General features: G+C 39.2%; 1 protein-coding gene across 1 annotated transcript in view; it reads right to left on the reverse strand.

The window, feature by feature from the left end:
* PTPRN2 (protein tyrosine phosphatase receptor type N2) overlaps positions 1-20,441 on the reverse strand; it is a 633,980-nt gene that overhangs the window by 361,272 nt on the left and 252,267 nt on the right. The window contains exon 10 of the mRNA XM_038127342.1: positions 1,750-1,836. Coding sequence (XP_037983270.1) covers positions 1,750-1,836 — 87 coding nt within the window. The remainder of the gene's footprint in view (positions 1-1,749; positions 1,837-20,441) is intronic.

The following is a 20,441-nucleotide window of genomic DNA, read 5'->3' on the forward strand; positions in this document are numbered from 1 at the left end:
GAGTCAAAGAATCTCATTCTCTTGAACAAAGAAAATTTACTATGGATGAACTCTTCACTGATTTGAGATTTAGGATAACCCTTCATAGATTTATAGATTTTTAAAAGGCAAAGACAGACAAAAACATTGTATGGATAGAAAGAATGCTCAGTCCTGTTTGGAATTCCTGTAATCCATACCACACTTTTCAAGTACTGACCATACAAATATTTTCAGTACAGTTATGTGACTGCATATTAATAGAGGCAAAATATGCAGCTAATTCTGCACATTAAAAGAAAGGCCCATCACAGCTGGCTATACCACTGGAAGGATATTTTTCATTAGAGAACAGGTCTACAGCCTATCAACTACAATGTGTTGTGATTCAGCGAATGATAAAAAATAACCAAAAGGCTTTATATTAAAAATTAGAAAGGTAGGTGAATGTGCTTTTGTACTGTAAATAAATGAAGTCAATGAAGCTGAAACCCCTGATTCAGCAGAGAAATTGTTTCATGGGATTTCTTCTTTAAATGTGCAGTAGACCTTATCTGCTAGTGTCCAAAGTCAAGGGTACAAATTCTCCTTACAAGAAAGATATTAGAAATATTTTTTTTTCAATTAAAAAACTCAGTATTCATAAAAATGTGTTTCATGAAATACAACCAAAAGACATTAATCAAAACAAACAAAATATGGGAATGTTTTCCTTCTCAATAACTAAAGCCAAAATGCCTGGTATTTTCTAGGGTTCTAAAAAGATTTTCTTACCAGTAGTCCATTTCTCCATTCAAATACAGTTATAGAAGAGGTACAATTTTTTTTTTTAATACAATCAAGTATAAACACTTCCACTAAAGAGGAAGCATTATCTGACTATGGTTTTAAAAAGAGTGAATTCCATTCTGTAAATGAAGATCAAACAGCAGCTGATGCAGCACAGGTGAGGCTGAGAAAGATGCTGGACTTCAGCAACCCAACTCATGGGCCAAGGCAAGCAGTCCCAAACCTTCTGAAGCACAGGCAGGAGCTGGATCTACCCAGATATCAGTTATTTCCTGTGCCCAAGATGTGACTTCTTTACACAAAACCCTCCCACAGCTGACCCTTCTTTTCAATTACCTTTACATCAAACTCCTTCTGTTTAATACAGAGAGGATGAAGTTTTGTGAAGTACATGTTTCTTCCAAAAAGCCTTCAGAAAATCCTCAATCTAAAACTCTTTACTAGACATGGCAGATCATAACCTCCTAGTTCATGAGATTAACTTGCAGAGCATTCATCAGTATGAATCATAGGAGGAAAACCAGTGCTCAGCATAGCTGAACTCCCTGTGACTTGTTAAATAAGTAGCTGACTAAAAAGCATGACCTAGTGTGCCATGTGCCAGACTCAAAGCCAGGCACCCAAGTTTTTGTCCATCTCTGATGCCTTTTTTCCCCCGGCCATGCTGGGTAAAATGACCCTTCAGAGGACTTTCTAGACACTAGACACTGTTAAATAAAGTTGGTAATATTTGTATAGCATTTGGAACATATTATTTTTCCCTATAAAAGAAGAAAAAAATTTAATTCTTTGTAATTTTCTCAAAATAATTTGGTCCCATGTGTAGGGAATGTTACAAAGATCATCAATATTTTTTCTCTCCTCTTGCCCATTCTCCTTAATTCTGATAGTAAAGAGCAGATACTTCCTTGTAAGACAAACTATTCAAAAATAATGGAACATCCAATAAAATAAAAAAAGGAGAAAATCCCATGTACATACTTGACATCATCGAAGACACTCATCTGCAGCTTCAGGAGATCTGCCACTTCCTTTATTAACTCCAAGCCCTTTTCCACACTCAGGGGGCTGTTGAAAGGGAGCAAGAAAACAGAGCATTAAAAAAATGGAACTCATCAATACTTGAGAGGCTAAAGGTCCCAAAAGAGTTATCACCTTGGCCTCTTTGAGTCTGAAAGCCACCACTAACTGTATTCCTGTCACATAGTGATCGTGATATCAAGGGAATTGGGATCAGGTGCTTCTTCAGGCATGATGAATCACCTGAATTTTCCAGCAATAAGACAAACAATAAGGTGCAAATGGAATTGTTAGGAAGTGTAATGGGCCCATGATGCAGCAACCAGTTCATCTCAGTCCTCAATAAAAAATGTAATAAAGTAAAAGGACAGAAAGAAAGAAAAGGATTGACGAGACAAGGAGGGAAACAAACAATGAAAGGCAAATTGCAGGCTCGGTATCAAATGGACAAGTGAAAAGCATATTTTTAAACTCATTAGATTTTAAAATGAATCTTTGCCCAGTGAAAGGATACAAAATTTATTATGGATTTGAAAGTAAACAATGGAGCAAGACACACAGTCCAGAGGACACTGATTAGATACATAGGATTTAGCTTGGTGTGTGCATACACTGCTGACAGAGACCCCTTTAAATCTTTTTAACCTTTGTCAATGCCACATTTACATTTTTTAATTTAGAAAACAGGTTGCAATCAAGCCTAACACAATATGACTGCTATCATTTTTAAAAGCACTTATCCAGACGCAAAATTTATATTTGCAAAAATTTCAGGTTATCAGAGCTGATACAACTCTAAAGATGTATTAAGAACATTTCATCCCTAATAGACAGATCCTACCTTGCTTAGCTGTTCAGTACTGTGGAACCAAATAAAAAAGTATTAGGAAAGAAAAAAGATGCAGGAATGTTATAACAGTGTCCAGTGAAAACAACAGAGACAACATTCTCTGTCTAAATTGTCATCATAGATTTATTCTCAACATTTTTAAAGCCCCAAAGACCATAAAATTATACCTTACAAGCATATCTAACTTATGCCATGGTAAAGCAGAAACAACTTTCCTGAGATTAACCCACAGGAAAAAAGGTTCTGTATTTGTTCCTTCGAGGATTTATAATAAGTAGGAGAAGAAGGTGTCAAAAAAAGCATATATTTGACACAATCTTTTCAACTGGACTAAGGGAAAAAGTTTTTTTCAAAGGTCACTATTTCTACCTCAGAGTTTAAGCTTTTTTTATCTAATTTTACATCATGGTAATTCACTGCCACTATTTTATTTATTGTCTGCAATGAACATTGGGGGTTTGGGTTTTGTTTTTGGTTGGTTTTCTTTTTTGGTTGTGGATTTTTTTTTCACTGGTTTCTGCATGCACTGCCCTGAGGGCACCTCTATTTAAATAATGGGATATCTCATGTGGATCTTGGTTAGGATGGAATTGCTCAGCCTCCCTTCATGCTACTAGCCCAAAATGCTCAAGAGACCTCCTGTCACACAACCAGAGGTAGCCCCTCAAGGCACCAGATAAATATAGAGATTTTCTAGATTTCTAAGACAGAAATGTTCTTGTGTGAAAGTAACAAAAGAATCTGATTGATTGTGTAAGGAAAAAAAAACCAAAAAGTAGTATAGATTATTCATAAAACTGTTCTATTTCAAGGACTGACAGTGGATAGAAACGTGATTATTCTCATCACTATCAAAGCAGATTGTCATAGTTACTCTGGGGTTTATGTGTTAATTAAATCATTTCTCCCAAAGAGGTTGGCTTAAATTTTACAGCAATGATTGGTGTCAGCAAGTGGGCTTTCACTGTAATAGCAAGTCTGATGCAGGCAAAGGCTGCAGTGTCCAATGGTGCTGCTTTTTAACCAAGGGAGCCTCAATCTCCTGCTCTCAGTTCACCCCTCCCTACTCCCCTGAAAAAGCATTCCCCAGCTTCAAAAACAAGACATGCTGCAACAAGCCAATGCAGCAGCAGTAAATGGGGGGTGTAATCAGAGCATTTGAATGCTACAAACCAGCAATAATGCTGGAGGGGAAATGGATGAGAAAATGGTGCAGGAAGGCCATTGTTTTGCAAGCCTGAGCATCCAAGAGCAGTCTTAGTAACTCTCATGCAATAGCAAACTCAAACACAAAGGTTCACAAACTCAGATGCAGTGTGATAGGCTAAGAAATTATCATCCATAATAGCACAGGAAAGCTGCAGGATGAGCATTCCATGGTACCAATACCATTACTGATCCCACGGTCACATTTGAGGATTCCCATTAAGAATGATTACAATCACAGTATTTTCCAATGCAATTTTTCCCAGCACTGATACAATCTAGTACTGTGTATTACAGTTCTATGACAGCTGCGTTGTAGGACAGTAATTCAAAATTCAAACCCTTTTCCTAAAAATGCCCAGCCATGATTTTCCATGCTCAATTAAAGCTTTGCTTTTGTTTAGTGTTTCATTTTGCTCATTGTTGCATGGTTTGTATGGTGATTGCCTTCAACTTTGTTTATATGGAGAGAATCACACCATTTCCACCAGCACAGTGCAAACCAAACTGACTTACCTTGTAACAGCACTATTGACCCATGCTACCTGTCTGAATTCAGGCTTTCACAAGGACAATCTTTCAAACATCACCTGTTCTCCCACCCAGGGCCCTCCCACTCATCCTCAGTGCAAGCACTCAATACTTGAACAGATGATATTTGTGATCTTTCACATGCTGTGCTTACTGTTCAGCCTGCTCAATTCAGTTTCTGTATTAGGGAGTAGAGTTTTTCTTAGAAATATGTTTTGTCTATTGACTGTGAGGGTTCAACAGCTATGAAATTAACTCAACAGGAAGTGTTAGACAAACCAAGAAAGAAAGACAAAAAATAAGTGTTGAGATAAGGAACAAATAGTGAGACACTCTAGACTAAAGTTGTGACAGTAGACAGAAGGCTCTTTAGACAACCCTGACAACTGAAATATTTTATCAAGGCCAAAGACTTGGAGAAAAATTTGGGTAGGGTTCACACCACTTTGTCTGATCTGTCCTTGCAGTTCCCAATGGTCACTGCAATTCCCAGTGGGGGATCTGGGAGCTCCTTTGGTGCTGGGCCTTGCTGGAACTCCAAGCAGTACAGCACAGAGGGAGCCCCTGGGCTGTGGCTCCTCACAAGACAGATCCAACTCAATGCATTTGCTTCCAGAAGTCTGTGATAAGGCATTTCAGTACACCAGTAACAGTGAATCCTTAAGATAGAAATCACAATTTATATACGCCTCAGAGATACAAAGCAGGAGGCAGTAAGAAAACAAAAGCAGAAAAAGGACCTCTCACGGATGCTATTTACACTTTCCAAGTTCTCCTGAGGCTGGCTAACCCATTCTTTGTCCAGGAAAATGAATGGTTTCTGCAGTGCCTTTAACAGCCTGCTTGATGGCCACTGGAACAGGATCCCCAGGACACAGCATGCTCAGCAGAGTTCAAGAAGCATTTGGACAATATTCTTGGGCACATGGTGTGATTTTTGGGGTGTCCTGTGCAGGGACAGGAATTGGACTTCAGTGATCCTCAAGGGTTCCTTCCCACTCAGGATATTCTATGATTCAATTTTACCACTACTTTTTATGATTGACTTGAAGGTTTCTGATCACCTTTGGGCTAGATTCTGGCCTTAGGAAGAGTCAACTGCTGGATGGCAGAGCACCTTTTTGCAGATGATATAGATGTTGCCAGCTGACATCTTGAGACAGTGCTTACTTTGGGTTTCCTACCTTTGCTCTCATTCCATTTGCTGTAGATTTCTCTTTTGCACCTTCTTTCAAGGTAACTGTAACAACAGCAGCTAAAAGAAAATGTGATACATCTCACTCTTCAAAATAATTCTTTTGAGGTCCTTTTAAAGTTTCTATCTCCAGCTCTCTTGGAAGATGAAAAGAGAGTCAGAAAGTATATAAAATTCATGTATAATGTACTTCCTTCCATTGCTTTATCTTCTAATACCATCTCTACCTGTAAGTGCTACCCTAATTGTTATTTTTTTAGTTGATAGATTCAGACCCTACTGCATCAGTAGCAGAACTCTGTCTCACTCAGATGCCAATCTCTATCTCATATTATTGGTAGAATAACTTTGACACACTAATGACAATGAATAAATAAGTGGGGAATTAAATATAAATATTTCCTTTGGGGTTTATAAAGATACATAGATTAACAGATATAGTTTCAAAGTCTTCCAGAGTGTCATCTGCAAAATATTTCACTACTGCTTTTGCCTTTTTTTTAGCACTTTTCAGGGCAGCGCTCTTGCACTGTTATACCTCCTGGAGAATATGGCTTATACCTCTCCTATAAACAGCCACTATTATATTATATTATATTATATTATATTATATTATATTATATTATATTATATTATATTATATTATATTATATTATATTATATTATATTATTGTATTATATTATATTATATTACAGCATCATCCCTTCAAAGGAAATTACTCCCCAGCTCAGTTCAAGACTCTGATGTCATGATTTAATGTCATGACATAGTCATGAAAACTTCTGTATCCAGTTTAACCATGTCAAAAATCATCCATTTCAGATCTACTTGATTGACCTAAAATAATCCTGAGCCAATCAGCTCCCTATAAGTTCATCAGGAGTTTTGTCTAACACATACAAGAAAAAAAACAAACCAAAAAACCAAACCAAACAATCTAATCAAAAAAGGCAGCATCTAGCCTATAAAGCTGTTTTATTTAGAGATGAATCTGAAATGAAAGCACAGGAATAAATATCTCTTAACTTTAATGTGAGCTGCTGAGCACTTCTGAAAATTAGTGCAATCCATTTAAATGCTCAGGAGTGGATTTGGAAGCCCAACTTTATGTAATTGTCAAAGTGTTTCCACAAAGTGTACTGGACACTGAATACCAGAAAATTAGATTGTCTGGTGAAAATAAGATTTTGTATCTCCCAGTGTCTAGGTACCTCCCAATGAGGAAGCTGAAAACAGAAATATTTTAAGGAACAATCCACTTACAGAGGTAATTTAAATAATAGAACACTGAATGATAATCTTCCTCTGCTATTGACTATTAAGATTTAACTTTTCAATTTACAAGAAAAATGCAGTGATGAGAAATAATTTTTAAAATCTGCTCTCAGGAAGTTGGCACAACTTAGAACAATCCCATTAAGTCAGTTTCTTCTCAGTTCTAGATACAAAATGTATAGTAATGCTAGCCTTTTTTTTTTTTTTTTAGTCTGTCTATGCAATCCCACAATCTTCAGTGGTTTTACACACAAATGAGAGAATACCTGCAGCTAAACAAGTAACTAATGAGGAACAGAATATGTCTTCACCTGGGAGAGATCTATCAAGTTACCCCAGTCAAGACATCTTCCTGATTTGCAACTCCACTGTCCATAAAATGAAGGCAAGTACACCAACTTTCCTTGTCAGCTTCCTGGTATTGTTGTATAAAAGACAATAATGTTATTATTTGACTTGCATTCATTCTGGACCTAACAGCAGAGGCACCAACACTATTGGCTCTACACACCACTCCCTACCAGATATGGAGGAGATGCAGTAGCAAATACTACGCCACCTGAAAATTAACTCAAAAACTTCACTTATTCCCCTACTAAAAATTTTGTTCCACACAATGTTAGCACAGGGCCTCTGACTGATTTTAGAGCACATCTTGCAGATTTAGAGCATATTTGAGGCACCCTGATCCCAGTGAAGTTAAGTTCTGCCTCACTGGTGAGTTGGAAGTCTTGCTAAAGGCCTGCTGTGAGCAAAGAGAGTAGGAGACCAGTTTTTTGGACCAGACTTGCTTCATGAATGGCCAGTTAGACCACTTTAACAGAAGAATAGTGCTGAATATTGGATGCTGATCTCACAACCAGTTCAGCTTCACGCTCCAATTCTCTGAACAATGTTACAAATGGATTCCACGTTTTCAAGAAATTCCCAAGATTAAGTACAAATCTGATGAATGAGAACAAACATTTTGAATAATGGCCTATTTTTGACCTGGACCTAATGATTTATGCATTCAAGGCTCAAAGTTTCCCCTTCTGGTTAAAGAACAAAAAGGAAGCATGTAAATGAAGACACAGGAGGAGTTCTGTGGGGACACTGGCAGCATGGCCAGCTCTGCATGCTGAGCTAAATGGAACTCATACTCTAATATGAGCCAGTGGGCAATGTCAAAGGGAACAAGAGGAAAAACAGAAGTAAACCATGATGAAAACTATATGTTCTGTATTTCCCAACATGCCTGTCAAAACAATCCCATAAATTGAACCATTTTGGTAGCAAGAAATCTGATGCAGTTATACAGATGGCTCGATTGCTGGTGTTTGCCAAGCCTGCTCTCAGCCCAAGGAGAACAAAATTTAGCTCAATGTTGTGCTGAGGTTATGTCAGTCCCACAAGCAGTTGCTCTCACTTGCTTTTCCTCCTCCCAATTGCCAAGTGCCATTGGAAACCCACTTACTGAACTCTGAAATACTCCCTTAGTGCCATCATTCAAATTATGTATTGTCTTTACCAGACTGTACCTAGTGCCCTTCCAATACTCTGTTTAGCAATTGTAATGCAGCACTGTGATGGACATCCAGTCAGCCCTGTCAGATTAATTCAATTGAATCATTTTCTGCAAAAATGAAGAATAATATACAGTACAGAAATGGGCCTGACATTCGGAATTGCTCTCTTTAAACCTAAATGTCAGTCTAATCCCCAGTAAAATCTCAAGTAAGGTAGGGTTCAAACCACCTAAAATTTGCTTACATCAGAACAGAGGCAATGATGGCCAGTTTGCCCATTTTCAAGAGTGATGAGCACTACAATGAAATTGCAAGGCATTTCTCTGCAGACTCAAAGTTGCCTGAATGCTTAACTACAGTATTCTCCCAGCAGTAAGTATATTTTCTGGGCAGGTAAATGCTACTCACGCCCAGCCTCTTTTGCTGTCCAAACTTGAGCACAATGGCATGGACACTCCATTTATCCCCATGGAGAACGTTCAAAAGTTTGCCTATACCTGGGCTCAGCTTGAATAGTACTTAATACACATTTAAATCAGAAAATGAAGCAGAGCTTGAAACCAGCATCTAGGACTTTTGGGGAGGAGACATTTTACTCAGACCCTTGCTGTCGTTAAAACCACTTTCAATGCACACAGGCTCAAAAAACTAAGTTTGGACCAGCAGTCTTCCTTACTCCTGAGTGCTGCAAGTTAAGAGTAAGGTCCTCTTCTGCGCATTATTTATCTTTCTCTGTTGCTTTTAGGCCTGAAGACAAACCACTGGGCCATCAAGACGATGATGGACAGTGTTTTCTCTCATTTCTGGTACATAGAGCACTCTTCCAGCATGTGGGAGTTAAAACTGCTCAGACCAACTTCAGTAAAGTCTCTTCCATCTCCTGCTTCACCTTTCAAGCCCCACAGTAATGAGCAGAAGACAGAAAAAAGATCCTAGACCCAGTGCCTGTCAGCAGAGCAGCACTAGGCACACTGGATCCCTGAACATCCTACTTGTTTGGCATGTCTCAGTGAAGCAGGGAGATATTTTGCAGTCTGGGCTGTCTTCTGGAGTCTTAAAAGGTCCCTTCTAATCAGTGGAGGAAAGAAGATGTCTAACCTCCCTGTGTGGGTATGTCTTCACCTGTCTCTCAAGAAGCTCAGTCATGTGAAATGAAGTGGATGACATCCTTGGGGAATATGTGCAGCATCCAGCAGTTTGGTACCTAAATGAGTCACTCTGGCTTTCACTCTAAATTCTGAAATAACCACGTTTCAGCTTTACACCTAGAAATGTGCCTTAAAGGGAAAAGATATTAAACACATGGGTAACAAGGCACATATCCAAAGCTCTTGAAAACAGAAGCTGAACGGATAAAATCTGTTGAAGAATTTAATTTCAGTAATCAACTTTTATTAAATAATGGGAGCTACACACAGATTATGCCCTGCAGGCCAAAGTGTTGGGTTAGAATTGTAAGATTCTTTCTCATTTGGTTCTTTATCCCATAGATTCACTTGTTAGCAAAAAAAATTCTACCAGAAGACCTGTCTGGATGAGTTCACCAAAGATTCATGGCTTCTTGTGGTGGTAGTTTACTTTAGGAGCTAATCTGAGTTTTGATCTTTGTTGGTCCTGCCTACCACTATATTTATTCCAAGTGTTTATATTTAAGATTTTTTTAACAGTCATTCTCCTAGTGGACACAAATAGGAACTTCTTTTACACTGAAATTTTTTTTTAGTACTGATCTGAGGACTGAAAGTAATTTTTACTCAGTAAAATTACTGAGAGTAATTTTTTCCCTCTAGTCTTTTTAAATACTGATTTTTAAGAAAGATTGATTTCAAAGTTTAAAATAATTATTTAAGGAAGTTCCACCTGGCCATTTCTCAGTAATATCTGTGTTTTGATTGACATCAAATCAGCTCCCTGTCCATGACAGAGAACAGTCTATAACGGTATCACTTTCTTAATATGCAGCACAGTTTCCACAGTACTGAAGATAAAAAGCTAAACCTAAAAAAAGAAAAAGCAAAGTTCAGAAATATGAGTCTGGAATACCATATGGAATGCATTAGAGAGTCAAATAAGGAGTCTGTCTTTAGGACGAATAACGTTGAGGACCAGTTTTCTCTGGCTGCTAACACCATTTGGCAGCAGTACGGACTTTGACTGGTGCAGGCACAATCCCTGCTGGTGGGAAGCTGAGAGGGGCAGCCTAGCCAGCTCCAGCCAAGCTGCCATCCTTCCTCCATGCCTGGAAAAGAGCAGGAATGTCTGTCACGGGGCTGAGGCTGAGTGACGAGACTCTGAGATGTGCGGAGTTATTTCAGAGCTTCTGTAAAATGACTTACAGGTGTGCCAGGGACTGTCTATTTGCTTATTACCTGCTCTAATGAATACAAAATATTAAATATTAAAGAGGGGGAGTGTTGAAACAGGCAACTTCTGCATTTTTAACCACTCACTTTCATGGGCCAGCATCAGGCTTGGTTTCTTTCCCATCCTACCTCCCCTCTCAGGGCTTGGCAGGGAAAAACGGAGGAGCCAGAATGGCAGGACCTAGGCACTGCCTGTCCATGGGCAAGGGGCTGGTGCACACCAGCCATGACTGCTTTGCCTGCTAAAAGCAGTCAGAGAAAAGGAAAAAGAGCAGGAAAGCAGCTTCCAGTTCCTGCTGCTGGGATCAAGAAGGCGTGAGAAGAGACATGGTGAAGGAAACACATTCCCAGCAGTACATGATAACCCCAGAGCCTGAGTCAGTTCTCAGCAGCAGCCACCAGCACAAGACTGGAGGTTTTTTATACCACCTTGAACATGCTACTGCCTGATTTTCTAAAACTAGCACTAAATACAGGATAGCCCAAAAGTAAGTGCTAAGAAAATAAGTCCAAGATAATTTTGGAAAAATTCTGAGGGAAGGCAAGAAAAGTGGTCATCTGGGATCTGCCTCTGTAAGGACCACCTAAGAATCCATCTATCCTGGGAAAAACAGTGCTTTGACAAACAATAAATTTTAGTTTCTAATGAACATTAGTTATTTTGTTTTCTTTTTCTTTTTTTTTTTATTTTTGGCTTGGGCAATGTTGTATTTACACAACTAACAATCAAGAAAGAAAGATGGAAAGACATTGAGAGAGTTATTCGGTAACAGTATTCAAAAATAGTATTTCCCCAGTTCCCTGAGGGAAAACTTAGATGGTGAAAGGGTGTCTATGCAAATGCCATTATTCAGGCACTTGCCCAAAACCCAACCAAAGAGTAGCAAAACACAGGTATTCTATCCCAGGAGTACTAGGAACACCTGACCAAATCAATGAGAATATTATACACGAAAATCACACTAACTGATTCATTTTCTGACTCCAGAGGTCAGGAATGGTACCACATTTTCCTTACATGATCCTCATGAAACACATGAACCTTGTCTAAAAATTGTATCAGTCAAGCACTTTCCATGTGTCACATGTGCAGTGTAGCCTAGGCCAAGAACAGACAGATATCAGAAGTGAATTCCTCTTGTCTTATACCCTGCAGCAAGAGTATTCCTTCTGAAAATAAATAAGATTATTATTATAATGCTAACAAACAATTAATGTGATTATGCATCTGCTTAAAAATTAGAAAAATCTTTTTTTTAAAAAAAATATGTCCTTCTGAACTCTTGACCTCAGTGATAAGTATTACACTAGTTTGTGTTTTAGAAATGTTGGGAAATGGGCTACTGTCTTCAGGATTTGCATGCTTTCCTTTAAATTTTCAAATCTGAAAATATGTGCCACCATATGAAGAGCAGGATTCACATACATAGATACAACAAATCTTTTCTTCAAATGTTCCACAGCCTCAGAGCACAGAATATGAGGAGTCTAAAGAATACCTTTGCTTTTTCTTTTTCTTCTTTTTCCCCCAAAGTATTATTTTTGTTAATGTCTATTATTCTGTCACACTTATTCCAGCTGAATCTCATCTACCATTGTACTTCTTAATCCCTCAATGTATTTAAATCCACCTGGAATTTTTCTAAATCCTCCATAGTTCTTCCTAACAGAGACAATTTGCCGATGGGGTACCACTAATCTCTGTACACACTGAGGAGCAGCAGTTCATGACAAATCTTTCTCTTCTATCTCATAACCAGCTCTAAATCCTCGGTGACACCCTGCCCCTTGCTCTGTGACTCACTCTCCTTAAAGTCAGTGTGAAGAGCATCCCATTTACGTCCTGTTGATTTGAAGGGTAGCTACAACTTGTGGTTTTGCTGTGACGGCAGCTTTTCTCCCAGGAGAGTCTGATGTATCTCAGCAGAAGGTGCTGAGGACCTGAGGGTCTTCCATGTGTGGTGCTGCCACCAAGGAGAAGAGCGGGTCCCTGGAACTGCCTCCTGGATGCCCAGACTCAGTGGCCCTCACATACAAATAGGCAGGACTTAAATTTTGTAGCTTAAAATAGCAGCCTATCATCAATGCAGTCTCAGGGTCTGTGATCACAGCACTTCTCCATCTCAGAGAAGCTGTAAACATCATTAGGGAAACTTTTATTTTAAGGACACAGTTTAATTCTTTTGGATTTCCCTATTTTTTTTCTTTTTTTTTTTTTTCTTTTTTGCTCCTACTAAGATTAGTAAATATTTTAACAAGCAACATAATGAGAAACTCAGCTGCTGATGTAGATTGATGTGAAACTCCTTGCGTGCAAGTTTCAGTAGTAACTGAGGCATGGCAGGGCTGCTGATGGTACTGCAAAAACAGATACAGCTTTATCAAGGTCCCACTAGAGATTTTCACTCCCCTCTTCCCACTGACTCCTGTCTCCTGAGAATTGGCTTCATGGAACTTTTTAGGACACCAACACCACTGTTCTCTGATGTGAAAGATCCTTTACCAAGCCTGGCAATGGTCAGCTTCTGAGCCACACACCTCACTGTCACAGTAGGACATGAAACAACATGACGCACACACACCGCTGCTCTCAAGGTGAAAAAAGGGAAGTTTATTTTCTGACTCTAACATTTATAGATTTCCAAAAGTCACAGTGGATTGGAGGGTGAAAGTGCCACCTCTCCAATGACACTGGACAGGCTAGCAGTTTATCAAATTTCTCTTCCTCTATTAAAGAATGCAAAACAATAAGTTATTTACATAAAGTGTGTGAGAAAGTTTGTTACAAGAATGTGAACATCAGAAGGCTTAGAAAATCTTAAAAAATCAGGGCGGCACCTCACAATCCAAAGGATAAATGGAGAAGGGTGTCATCTATTCCTGCCTCAAGGATGGAGCAAGTGCTCCTGCCACCTCAGGTAGCACTCAGCCTGTAGGAAAAGACAGGACAACACACTGACTCTGCCATTCTTATCAGGCTGGCAACCACGAGTATAAAGCTATCAAATCCAGCCTTCTCTAACTCCTACTCCTCTTTTTCTAGACACAAAGGAAGTCTCAGTCATCACAAGAACAATGCATATTATCCATACAATGGAGAAGAAATGGAGACCTTAGAGGGGTTGGCTGCAGGTCATAGAGGAGGTAAGTGCCATGGCAAGGACAACTGGGAGCATTTTTAATACCAATTTTACAGTGTTGCCTTTAAATTCTTTCTGAGCCTACCGAGCCTAAAAAAAAAATTTAGACACTGAAATTGTATTTATTTCTCTTGTCTGGAAGTGCCCTGAGAGTAACTCATCTGATAATCTATAATAAAAGTCCTGGGCACTGATGCTTTAAGTCCATGATGTTAGAACAGCCTGCCTTGTCTGTCTGAGTCTGAGTTTTCGTCCATGCTTCAGTGTAACTTCATACATCTTGAAGCACACATCTCCAGTAAAGACTTTGGGAAGGAATGCATTTCATGGATTCATCTTGGTTTGAACACAGTCTGCGTCTTTAACATTAAGTTAAATAATGATTAATTTTGTAATGGTTCACATTTATCCAGAATTCATGAGAACAACTAAATAACTTCCAAGCACAGAGCTATTCACTGGATTGTTTGAGAGCTGCCTGACTTCACAGCACTGTTATTGTAATAATTTTAAGGACACTGCAATTTTATTGCATTGGGCTGCACTTTCATTTTTTCATGCTTGTTTCCTCAAAGGCTATATTAGCCATAAAACCTTTTTAAGCTTACTTCTGTTTTGACAGCTCAGCAAATTCCCACTTTCTGTAATTTTTTCCCCTCTTTTCCCACCATCAGTAAGTGTGAATCTAAACCTCTTAATACAGACAGATTCAAGTCCAGACCAATTTGTAACACAAATGACACTCGCTAAAAATCAATGGCAGTGGTTGGGCTATGAAGGTCAGAGGAGATAACAGCCTCCTGGAAACAGGAGAGAGAGAGAAGTTGAGAAGGACCAACTCTCTGGAGTTATAATCAAAGTGTGACACTGTGCCAGCCTGTGCTTGCATTACTTCAAACATTCGGTACCTCCAGCTGTGTTAATAGTAACAAATTCATACAGATGCTTTGTCGCCTGCAGAAGCACAGAAATAATGGCAATAATCTGTGCCATGATTGTGTTGCCCTCCCTTCTGAGGCTGAAATGGACCCCACCAAAGTACTCCCTAATGCATTTGAAGCAGAATGCTGGAAACAGCTACAAGGTTCACTCGTCATTCACCCTGAATCTCTGATTCAAAAAAGCCTTGAAAATGCAAACCTGTTCTTTCATATCAAATTACTTCTTCATACAAGTAATTAGTAAATGAGATTGAGGACAAATGAAGATACACATTTTAATGCACTTTTGACTTTTAAATTCTTTCCCTTTCTTCATATCTTCCATCTTCCTTCAAGGCAGCATAAAGCCCAGAGCAATTTATAATGCAAAATGACAAAGAATATCCAACAATATTGTGTTCAAATAGAGTTGAAGAAACATGAATACTAGCTCATAAAGGGATTAAAGCACCACCCCTATGAAGACAGGCTGAGGAGTTTGGGGTTGTTCAGCCTGGAGAATGGAAGGTTGTGTAGGAACCTCAAGGCAGCCTTCCAGAGTCTGAAGGGGACCTACAGGGAAATCAGAAGGGGCTCTTCATCTGGAAGTGTAGTGACAGGACAAGGGGAACTGGATTAAAACTAAAAGAGACTAGGTTTAGGTTAGATGTTAGGAGGAGATTCTTTACTGGGACTCTGGCACAGGTTGCCTGGAGAACTTCTGTTCAAATTTGTTCACTGATTTTCCATTTATGAAATTACTTCATTCTAATTTTTAGTGGTTGACCATTTACATTTTGTACATAAAATGTGAGTTAAGAGATTAAAAAAAAAATAAACAGGCATGAAAATTAGATTATGGCATTTTTTACATCTGAGCTTCCCAGGACTGGGCAGAACAGCACTGATGAAAAAGTACTGTCAGATAATAGATTGCACTATGATTCAGTATGCTGCATTCCCAGGAATCCTGATCTTTGGCTTTCTTGCTCTCACTCATTTCAAAAGTTTAAAATTCATTAAACTTTTTCATAACGACCTGAATGGTAATTACCCAAAAAGTACTGTGATATCCTAGAAGAACTGACCATATGTTATAGTGAGATATTGCAGCTTTTCAGGGTTTTAAGGACTCCCACTGTTTATAAAAACAAAGCACAGCCCCCAGCTCCCTCTTTAGTTTAAGCATATTTAATGTGCAGCTCTTTAGCCTGGAGTCAGCAGAGTGACCTAAACCTGCTCACTGAGAGGTGGTGGAGTGCCTGAACCAGCTGATCTTCCAAAGACCTGGCATGAAAGACCCAAACAGAGCACGCCAGAGCAGCACAAAGGCATGGATAGAGGAATGAGAGTGTCTGGAATGCCTGGCCTGGGAAACCAGGCCAGCAGCCATTCCTGTTCAGCTAAGTGGAGTAATACAGATCTGAGGGAGTTCTTGTGGTGCCACTGAGGACTCCAGTCACACTCCCAAAATTGCCCACTGCATCAGGACCAGAGTGAATGCTTGCCATTAGTCGTTAGTGCAGCGGATTGGCTGGTCACCAGGTACATTAATTAGAAATTTTTCTCTCTATGTTCCTCTAGAGGTAAAAATGCACAGCTTTTTTACCCCTAGAAATGAGGAGGAAAGAACCCAAAAGAAATGAGAGGAAAATATGTGCAAAAGCAAAGCCCTTCGAGGAGGGAAAGATGGATACTGGGAAGGACTCTTCTCTTGTAAAATTATCTACATCAGCAAGTGAGAATCACGTTCTGTGACAACATATTTCAATAGATTTTGAAAGCACAAAAGCTAAGGGCAGCTGAAGTAGAAGAGATTATCATAACTCTGTGCATGTAACAGATAATAAAAATATACAAAGCTGAACACATGCTTAAAAAAAAGGCAGTCTTTATTGCTCTCTGTGACAAAGCCAGATTAACTACTGCTTCTCTGTTATTTTCTTGTGGATGAATAGGAAGTATGAAGCATCATTTTCCTATGGGGATATATAATATCAAAATCGAGGCAGTGAAGCAGTAATACGGGGGATATGATCTCTGTCACTTTCTAAGAATTGCAAGAAAACTGAAGAATTATAGGTGGAAGGAAGGTTTAATGTCTAGAAAACGCTAGGGACCATAAATAATTATGCATGAAGAGTTGGCAACAGAAAATTCTAGAATTATGTTACTCTACAGGTTTTGGTGCTGAGACACAAAGACCAAATTGTGCCTGCTGGATAATGTCACAGGAAATGTTTTTCTATGTGTATTATTCAGATAGGGGGTCAAGCTATGTTGTCAGAAGCAAAACCTTTGGCTCTAAAATCAATTATGGACATTTATGGAACTTATTTATACAAGGGAAGAGTTATATAAGGGAAGTAAAAAATCAGAGATAAAAATTTAGCATTTAACTTCTTTTCTAATGCCAGCAATGCTGTTCTTTGGTGATTTAACAGACTTCAGTAGCAACAGATTTTCTGGTTTATGTGCATTTATAATTTCTCTTAGTTTTTAAAGATAGTTGTAGAAATTAAGTGAAGAATATGAACAAAGCTCTTTCCCTTAATAAAGTGCACTTGTAAGTAGAATAATGATTTCAAAAAAGGACAGTAAGATATACAGAGAGGGTCAAATCAGTGTTTCTTTTTGAACAGACATATTAAAAGACAAGAACATTATGTTATTATTTTCTAAAAAGAGCTGCAAAGCCTCATGGAATATAAATGCTCAGCTTCTAAGAAACATCAAGATCTAGTAACTGAAAATGATATCAGCCCTGTTTCATTGCTGTAGATATTGTGATTAATTTTTCTTATTTATCTTAAATTTAATTTTTAAATGCAATTAAAATGTTTCCACCTGGTAGGGGAAAAATAATGAAGATCATAAAAATACAATTATTTAATGATATGCCTAGGAAAACAGAAAACTTGAGGAATAAACCAAGATTTCTGCACAGCCCAGCTTCAGGGTCCTAACCCAAATGCTATCCTGAGGAAAGTAATCATTATATGCAAAGCAGTATCATTTATCACATTTGTAAAGGTGGAGAAATAATATCAAGCATTTGCAATTAACCCAACCCTTCAGCACGTTAAATGGGTCAGACTAATCATATTCCATAGCAACTTTACACTATGAACACAAGCCCCATTTCTTCCCAGCACCTGAGCAGAATTGCAGCTACCTCCAATGAAATGCAGAGCCATGCATGCAGCATCCAACTCAGTTCACGTGGTGTGAACAGATTCACAACCTATACAATCTTACACAGACAGTCTGCAGTTGAGAGCTAACATATGACAAAACATGAACTATCCTGGAAATGCATAACACAACAATGCCAGAAGTTGGCTCACAAGCTGAGAGAGCTGCCATGAGCTGTCTGTGATCTAGTCTTTGTATGAAAAGCTTCAAGCATAAGCCTTCTGATAAATCACAAAACAGGACGGGTTGCTCTGCCACAGATGTCCAAGCATGGTTTCAGACAAGCATGACTTGATTTTGAAGCTTGAAAGACTCTGTGATAAGCAGTGTAAAGAGACGAACTTTCAGACTAGGATTTTTCTTAGTGCATTTAAGTCTAGCTACTCAATCTCTTATTTGCGAAAGTGCACGCCAGCTTGGCTATTTAAACTGCTGAGCATGCAGCAGCTCACATTTAGATTTACTGGAGGTGGTAAGAACTACATTTTCTGGAAAGTCAGGTTTTGAGTTTACTCATGAGATACTCAGGAGACTAAACACTGTGTAAATGTTTTGATTGCGAGATCTAGGCCCTCATTATAGAGCACATACTGCCAAACAAATGGGAGAATTGGCATGGTTTTAAACAAAAAAAAAAAAAAAAGTTTCCCAAATGTGAAGAACTAGAACTTCAGAAAATAGAAAAAGTCCAAAGGCAAGACTTCTCTGACAAGAGAGCTCACACTAATGTATCCCAGCTATAACAGAGATACTTTATAAGTATGGCGAAAGTAGAACACAAATGAAAATAACATCTCATAGATTACTTTTACAAAATAAGATTACTTTGGAATTTTAGAGTTAAAATTCATAAAACATTTCAAAGCAATTGCACTGAGAAAGAAAAAAATCTTACACAAATACTCCAGTGGTTGAATAGCCATTTTTTGATAGAGATGAGAGTAAACAAAGTAAATCACCAATTTGATTGGTTTCTCAGAATAACAAAGTACTGAAGCAGCACAGTGGAGGATTTGCTGGGCAATTTTCGACACTGAAAGTGTCAATTCATTCCAAAGCTTAGCACTGATGGATAATATGGATTGGTATGGATTGCAGTGCTGCAACCATCTGAAAGGTCACTTGACAAACACAGCAGGAGTGACCCACTGTTCCAGCCATCGACAATCAGACTGCCAATTTGACAAGTCTTTAAAGTATCACAAATCTTTACTTCATGTATTAGATGGAAATGTTTATTTTTTGTTTGTAGCACAATTAAATGCTGGCATCTTCTTAGAATTTCATGAAGTTCAGTGCAGCAGTGCTAATACCCCCTTGACATCGCGCCCCGGTCGCGGGAGGAGCGGTGGCGCTGGTCACCCACGCGCTCCGATCCCCTTTTGCTCTCGGCGTGTGCCAGGAATGGCTGTGTCCCGCCTCAGCCACCAGCAGGAAGGATCGCGGTTCAGCCACTAGCTGGGGTCCTGGACTGACAGAAGTGGCTGATAAATGTGGACCCACGTTGAAGGATTGGGGTAAAGGAAGAAGGAAGGACTCCTTGCTCGCGTCTCCGAGCCGTCTTTATTCTTTCCCATGACGGGAGCGGCGCAGGTGCTGCAGCGCCGCAGCTCGAAGGGGAGCAGAGGCAAAAGAGCACAAAACAAAGAAAAACTATGGCTTTTAGCAGGGATGGGAGCGGTCTCCCAGGAGGAGACTGTCTAATGAATCAAGGGCTAGATAGGAGGGGTCTGGGGGGACAAATGTAAACATAACACCACTAGAGAAGGGGAAGGGAAAGGTGCATACCAATGAGCGAAGCGAAATCTCATAACTGACAACGAAACTTCTGGATAAATGGATGTAGCAAATTATGACAGACAGGCTGCAGGGGCAGGATTTTGGAGGACAGACGGGGAAGGATCTGGAATTATCATAACTGCCACAGAGAAAAGGCGAGAAGACAGGTGGTAAACAACTTTAGGGAGAGAATAAACATATAATCTTCAAAACCCCATTGCCACAGATCATACTTGCAAAACCTAAGAAGCTACTAGGGAACAGGTCTCCCCACAAATGTCAGCTATAGCACTGAGCAGAATCATAGGATCATAGAATTATTTAGATTGGAAAAGACTTCTAAGATCATTGAGTCCAGCTGTTAAAGCCCTGCCAAGTCTACTACTAAATCGTGTCCCTAAGGGACACAGGTACATGCCTCCAGCCATGGTGACTTCCCAGGGCAGCCTGTTTCAAAGCTTGACAACCCCTTCTGTGAAGTTTTTCCTAATATACAATTTGAACATCTCCTGGTGCAAGTTGAGGTTTTTCTCTCTGCAGAGCCTTCCTGCCCTCCAGAAGATCAACACTCTCTCCTAACTTGGTTTCCACCTGAAAACTGGCTGAGGACTCACTTGATCCCTTCATCTGGATCATCAAGAAAGATATTAAACAGAACTGGCTTCAGTACTGAGCCCTGTGGAACACATT

Source organism: Motacilla alba, chromosome 2, assembly GCF_015832195.1.
Source record: "Motacilla alba alba isolate MOTALB_02 chromosome 2, Motacilla_alba_V1.0_pri, whole genome shotgun sequence".
NCBI classification, from domain to species: domain Eukaryota; kingdom Metazoa; phylum Chordata; class Aves; order Passeriformes; family Motacillidae; genus Motacilla; species Motacilla alba.